This window comes from Bos mutus, chromosome 22 (genome assembly GCF_027580195.1).
Source record: "Bos mutus isolate GX-2022 chromosome 22, NWIPB_WYAK_1.1, whole genome shotgun sequence".
Lineage (NCBI taxonomy): Eukaryota > Metazoa > Chordata > Mammalia > Artiodactyla > Bovidae > Bos > Bos mutus.
This window is the reverse complement of record NC_091638.1, coordinates 64,766,269-64,772,585: the sequence shown is the minus strand read 5'-3', so window position 1 is coordinate 64,772,585 and position 6,317 is coordinate 64,766,269. Positions and strand designations below refer to the sequence as shown.

At 62.2% G+C, this 6,317-nt stretch overlaps 1 protein-coding gene across 1 annotated transcript; it reads right to left on the bottom strand.

Annotated features, from left to right (window-relative positions):
- Positions 1-399: 399 nt before the first annotated feature.
- FGF4 (fibroblast growth factor 4) lies at positions 400-2,642 on the bottom strand. The gene is made up of 3 exons (XM_070360256.1): positions 2,303-2,642; positions 1,636-1,739; positions 400-894 (listed from the first exon to the last, which is right to left on the bottom strand). Exons 1-3 carry the CDS (start codon positions 2,640-2,642, stop codon positions 718-720), a joined length of 621 nt encoding a protein of 206 aa, XP_070216357.1. The 3' UTR covers positions 400-717.
- Positions 2,643-6,317: the final 3,675 nt, after the last annotated feature.

Sequence of the window (6,317 nt, the reverse complement as noted above, 5' to 3'; positions counted from 1 at the left end):
TTTGCCCTTTCCCAATAGCCACAGATAAACAGTGGCTGTGGCCAGTCCAAAAAAGGAAAACAGGAGTTTATAAAGTTGCCCACGGGTCTCCCCCATCTGGTAGACTGAGGAAGATTGACTGCAGCAAAGTTCAAAGGTCATACATGGCAGATCTAAAAACGGAGTGGCAGCGGTGGCCTCGACAGTGCGCTTTCTGTACCCGAAGTAAACCGATATGTCCCGAGGAATATCTTCAGGGCAGAAAGGGAGTGGGGCAGTGCAGGATGCTAGGAAGGGAGCCAAGCCTGGGAGCTTCCTTCACCGGCTTCCAAAGCCCCAGGAAACGTTTCCAGGCACAAGGATGCTCACTGCCAAGCCACAGGGGACAGTGCAAAGCGTGGGTTGATATCGGAGGCTGACATCACCGGGTTTAATACATGGAATAGCAGCAGCCACTTGTGACAACTTTCCAACAAGTTGAGTAAACCCAGTGGAAGGGTCTCTACTGTTCTACCAGAAAAAGTCAGGCTTTGGTTGGGGGTGGGGGTGGGGGGTTGCTTTTGTTCTTCCAGAAAAATACAAAACACATCCACAGAACCATAAATAATTTGGCGGCGATATATACACATTTAAATAATTAATTTAAATATCTTACACCTACTCTGGCATTCAACCGTCCATTTGAAGAAAGTGCACCAAGGGGACCCTCGGTACTCCCCTCCGGGGGGGCGCTAAGGGTCACAGCCTGGGGAGGAAGTGGGTGACCTTCATGGTGGGGGACACCCGGTTCCCCTTCTTGGCCTTGCCGTTCTTGCTCAGGGCGATGAACATGCCGGGGTGCCGGTCACACTCGTAGGCGTTGTAGTTGTTGGGGAGGAGGATCTCTCTGAACCTGCACTCGTCGGTGAAGAAAGGCTGGGAGGGAAGGAGGAGCCGGGTCAGGGGCCATCGCGGGCCAAGGGACCTCTGGGGCAGTGGTCAGGGACTCCTCTCTCTCCCGGCCCCTCCTTGGCTGGGAGGTCCCTCCTGAGAAGCCAGGGTACCCAGACTTTCACAGGGTGAGGAGAGGGACCCCGCCAGTCCCCAGCCACCGCGACTCCAGGCACCTGCCCGGCACCTGGAAGCCAGACCAGTGCGTCTTCACTGGGTCCACCTAACGACTGCCGTCCTGCCCACTGGGACCGGCCCAGGGGCTCCAGGCAGCGGCTCCTGATGGCGTCCTTGACCCACTGGCAAGTGACCACTCAAGGATGGCGGGAGCGCTGTCCCTGTCTTGGGGCTGGGCCTCTCCTTTGGGCTGGTGGGCGTCCCTGGTGGCTCGGTGGTAAAGAATCCTCCTCCCAATGCAGGAGATGCAGGTTGGATCCCCGGGTTCAGGAAGATCCTCTGGAGAAGGAAACTGACCACCCACTCACTCACTCCAGGATTCTGGCCTGGGAAATCCCATGGACAGGGGAGCCTGGCAGCCGAGGGTCTACAGGATCGCCAAAGAAATCCAACAGGACTGAGTGACTGAACGACAAGGGGGAGCGGCACTGCCTCAGGAGCGGGGTTACTTTCAATCCCGCGGCCCCCACCGCAGCTCCACGATCCTGGCGTCGGACGGCCTGGAAGCGTCACGATGCTGCCCGGCTCGGCGGGGCCCACGGTACTCACCGAGCCGTACAGCCTGCCCCGGCTGCTCATGGCCACGAAGAACCGGCTGGCCACCCCGAAAATGCTCACCACCCCGCGCTCCACCGGCGACAGCTCCAGCAGGCCTGGGGGCGGGGCGCGGGTCATTCCCGGGCACCGAACCCTCGGCCCGAGCTTCCCACCTGGGCCCCTCCTCCCCCCCGGGACCCCCACTTCTGGGGGTGGAGATGAATCTAAATGGCCCTGCTCCCTCCGCGGTGCAGGCCGCCCCCCATGGGCCCCAGGAGCCCCGCGGGCTCGGCCCCTGTCCCGGCCGCGCCCAGTCCGGGACTACAGGAGCGGGGTGGCCCCTGCGGCCCCCTAGTCCGACCCCGACGTGGGCGCGCGAGCCGCCCACTGCGGGTTGCCGGTGGCTGCGCCGGGCTCCCGGTGCCCACGAGCGAAGGCGCTGGAATCCGGCACCCAGATTCCGGACTTCTGAAGGCGGGAGGCGGGCTCAGCCGCCGGGTTGCGCAAAGCCAAGAGTGTTGGTGTCCCCGGCGTCTTTACGCCAGAGGGGACCGGACCCCGAGTCCGCTCCGGTTCCCATAGCCCAAGAGCAGGTGCCGGCGAGACCTTCCTGTGCGAGCTGGAAGGGGCGGCAGCTGTCCCGGGCCCCGACCCTCCCCGTCCGGCCCGCCCCACTCACTGTCACTCGTGTCCGCGTGCACGCCGCCGATGCGGCCGTCGGGGAGCACCTGGAGGTGGAAGCCGATGCCCACGTTGCAGTACAGCCTCCGCAGCCGCTTGATGCCCAGCAAGTAGTCGCCGGCGCCGCTCTGGACGGCAGCCTCCTTGGGCTGCGCGGCCACCGGCAGGCGCGCCAGCGAGCGCGCCACCAGGCTCTCCCAGCGGCGCTCCAGCTCGGCCTCCAGCGTGCCGTTGGGGGCGGTGGGCGCGGCGGCGCCCCCTCGGCCGGCCCAGGGCGCCAGCACGGCCAGCAGCACCGCCGGGAGCAGCGCCGCCGCGGCCGCCCCGGGCCCCGCCATCCCCGCCCTCGGGCCGTGCGTCCGCGGGTGGGTCAGTGCGCCTGGGAAGCCGGCGGGCGAGCTCGTCACGGGGGGGCTTGCGGGAGCGCACTGCCTGGGCCGGGGCAGGTAGTGCCCGGCCGGGGCGGGGAAAGCGGGAGGCGAGCGACGGGGCCCCCGGACGCCGGGAGCTACCTGGGCTGCATGGAGAGGCGGGCAGCGGTGGCAGGACGCACGGCCCGGGCTGGGACCCTGCGGAGCGGTGCGCGCCTCCCTGCGCGCTGGGCCAGCGGCCGCCGAGCCGCTATATATAGCCGATAGCCACCCCCCCGCCCCCTTCTACTCCCGCAGGGGGCCGTTCGCGTTCGCCTGGGCGCCCGGGGCGCTGTGGCGCTCGCGGCGGCTGGTCGCAGGCCGCCTGCCAATCAGGGCTGGGGGAGGGAAGGCGGCCGGGGCCCAGCGCCGCCGCGGCCACCTGGAAGGTCCCCGGCCCCCGCCCCTGGCTTCGCCCGGCCCACGGACCTGGGGTCCCGACCCTGGCGTCTCCTCCGCTCTTGTCTTTCCGCCAAAGTTTGGCCACTTGCACTTTGTCCCTGCCTGTCGGGTCTCCATGGGTGCCCCTCTCGGCCGCGGCCCTCACCCAGCACCCTCAACTCGAAGTCACTCCTAGCGCTTTGTCTTTCAGGGGCTTTCCAGAACCTGTGCCCGGCTCGGACCCCGGGGACCCACCTGGGAATGCGGGCCGGTAAGGGCAGTACACACCTGAAGGGCCAGTGGTGGGAGGAAGAATCCAGGCTGGAGGGAGGCAAGGGCCGGGGTTGGCCACCTGAGCGCTGGTGGTCAGGGACGGAGCTGTGGCCACCAGGAGGAGGCATGCCCTGAGCAGGGGGCCTGGATGGGTGGTGCTGAGAGAAGACGGGGCACGTTGGTGCACCCCAAGGCCACTGGCTCTGCACCCCCATACACACCCACTGCCACGCAAAGACAGGGGACCAAGCCAGAGAGGACATCGCCGCCCCCCTTCCCTTTAATTCTGCAGCGGGAATATTGAGGAGCCAGAGACAGAACCCCCAAGCCCATGCCAGGCTTTGGACAGGCTCCCTTCCCCCACCTGCTGTCCCCACCCCCCACCCCCACTGTGCCCATTATGGCCTGATGGGGCGGGGTCCAGCAAGATGCTGGCTCACCCAGGTGTGAAAACCCCTGTTCTTCATTGTACCTGAAGAGGCTGCTGTCACCTCCCAGCAGTCCCGCCCAGCCGCCACCGCAGGGGGCCTGGAGCCACCCTACCCCCTGCTGCCACCAGCACCTGTGACCAGATGCGTCATCCCGAGGCCGTTTCAGCCTCCCGCCTCCTGCCTCCACCCCGTTCCTGCCGAGGAGCCCGACCGATCTCCGCGGCCTGCTGGGGCTCATTCGCACCACAGAGGGGACCTTGGGGGCTTGAGATCTCTGGCTTGAGCCCAGAGACGGGGCTCCCGGGGCTCAGTGAGGGCCCTGGCAGGACGGACCCCCGGTCTGCGGTTTCCTCAGGGAGATTCCTTGCTCTCCTCTGGGCCTGTGGCCGGACCTTCCTGGGAGGCCAGGTGACGGCTCTAAGGCCGGCTGTGCAGCTGCGTGGACCCCGGGCCCCCCTCCCGACAGGATGCAGAGACCAAGGCCTGCCCCAGCCCTGAGCCCCCCTCTAGGTGACCGGGGCAAGTCCTGCTGCCCCTGGGCCCGAAACCCCTATTTACAGAAAAGCCTGGAAGGTGGGCTCGTCTCTGGGTCCATGTGGGTACCTGCTCAGAGGAGGTGGGACCCAAGCCCTCCGAGGTCATCCCCAGCCCCTGGCAGGGTGTGCCCCCTCTTCCCAGAACCCCCACAGGGAGCTCCCTCCCCGGCTCCCCTCTTTGCTGGCAAGTTCAGCTCAGTTCCAACCCGGGGTTGATCCCCGGGTAGGGAAGATCCCCAGGAGGAGGAAATGGCAACCTGCTCCAGGGTTCTTGCCCAGAGAATCCCGTGGACAGAAGATCCTGGCGGCCACAGTCCATGGGGCCGCAAAGAGTCGGACACGAGTGAGTGACTAACACAGGTCACAGGAGGAGGATGTAGCAGGGTGGTCTTTCCACCTGGCCCAGCCTCGACAACCCCCCTCGCCCTACATCTCCCAGAGACTCTCCTCCAACCACTGTCCTCAGGATCTTCCTCTGTCTCTCCAGCCTCTGGACTGCTCCCCGCTCAGGGCTCCCCTCAGATACCAGCCACTCCAGAGGCCTGCCATGACGCCCACCTCGGGGGAGGCCTCCTCCTCCTCCCAGCCCATCTGGTTGTGGTTTCTTCTCAGCCCTTAAGGGGCCTTCCTTTCCTTGCTGACCCCTCCTCTCCACTACAAATTGGCCCTGATGCACCTGAAGAGGCTGGTCTACCAAGAGTCCTGTGGTCCCCGCTTCAGGGTCCCACGGAGGGCCTGTCTCTTGGTCATGGGATGCTAGCCTTTCACTTCTGATCCTGCTCAGTTTTTCCATCTGTATAATGGGTATAGGGGGCGGGAGGAGGAGGGGACAACAGAGGACGAGATGGTTGGATGGCATCACTGACCCAAGGGACATGAGTTTGAGTAGGCTCCTGGAGTTGGTGAAGGACAGGGAAGCCTGGCATGCTGCAGTCCATGGGGTTGCAAAGAGTTGTATATGACCGAGCGACTGAACAACAACGATGTAATAGGCATAACAGTAACTCATTTCAGGGGTCACCAACTTCTACAAGAGAGGGTGGGCTGTAGGGAAAGGATGAAAGCAGTCAGTCCTTCAAACCGCCAGCTCTTAGGGCCCAGCTCACCATCCACGTTCTGAATGTGTGAAATAATCACTCACATTTTTATCCTATGGAAGGCCCCACCTCGAGTCACCAACCGTGCCTGGAGGGAGAAAGTGGCAGACGGAACAAAAACTCAGAACCGAAACCGGCCAGTCCCCGCCTACAATCCTCTGGTGACCTTTTCTAACCTACAGAAAAATTGCGATGTTGTGTCTTCTTGTTTTCTTCTTTGTAAGAGTGACAGGGCTTCTTAGAATCACCGGCCCCAGCTGTTAAGGACTTACTTGGCTTCATAGTAATAATAATAATAAAAAAGTGCTGCATAAAGATTCAATTCCAGTCCTTAGGGTGGAGTGTCAGGGCCCAGCCTGGGGCAGGGCTCCCAGGCCGCAGACTTTGCAGACTTGCTCAACTGTTTTCTTGTTCAACTTCCTTTTCTTGACCTTAGTGAGAAGACCCTCACAATGGCCTCAAGGAGAAGGTTTAGGCTGTCTACACAGGCTGCAATTGCTGGGAGAAATATCAACAACCTCAGATATGCAGATGATACTACTCTAAACGTAGAAAGTGAAGAGGAACTAAAGAGCTTCTTGATGAGGGGGAGAAGAGGAGAGTGAAAAAGCTGGCTTGAAAGTCAACACTCAAAAAACGAAGATCATGGCATATGGTCCCATCACTTCATGGCAAATAGAAGGGGAAAAAGTGGAAACAGTGACAGTTTTCATTTTCTTGGGCTCCAAAATCACTGTAGATGGTGACTGCAGCCATGAAATTAAAAGACGCTTGCTCCTTGGAAGGAAAGCTGTGACAAACCTAGACAGTGTATTAAAAGGCAGAAACATGATTTTGCCAACAAAGGTCCATCTAGTCAAAGCTATGGCTTTTCCAGGAGTCATG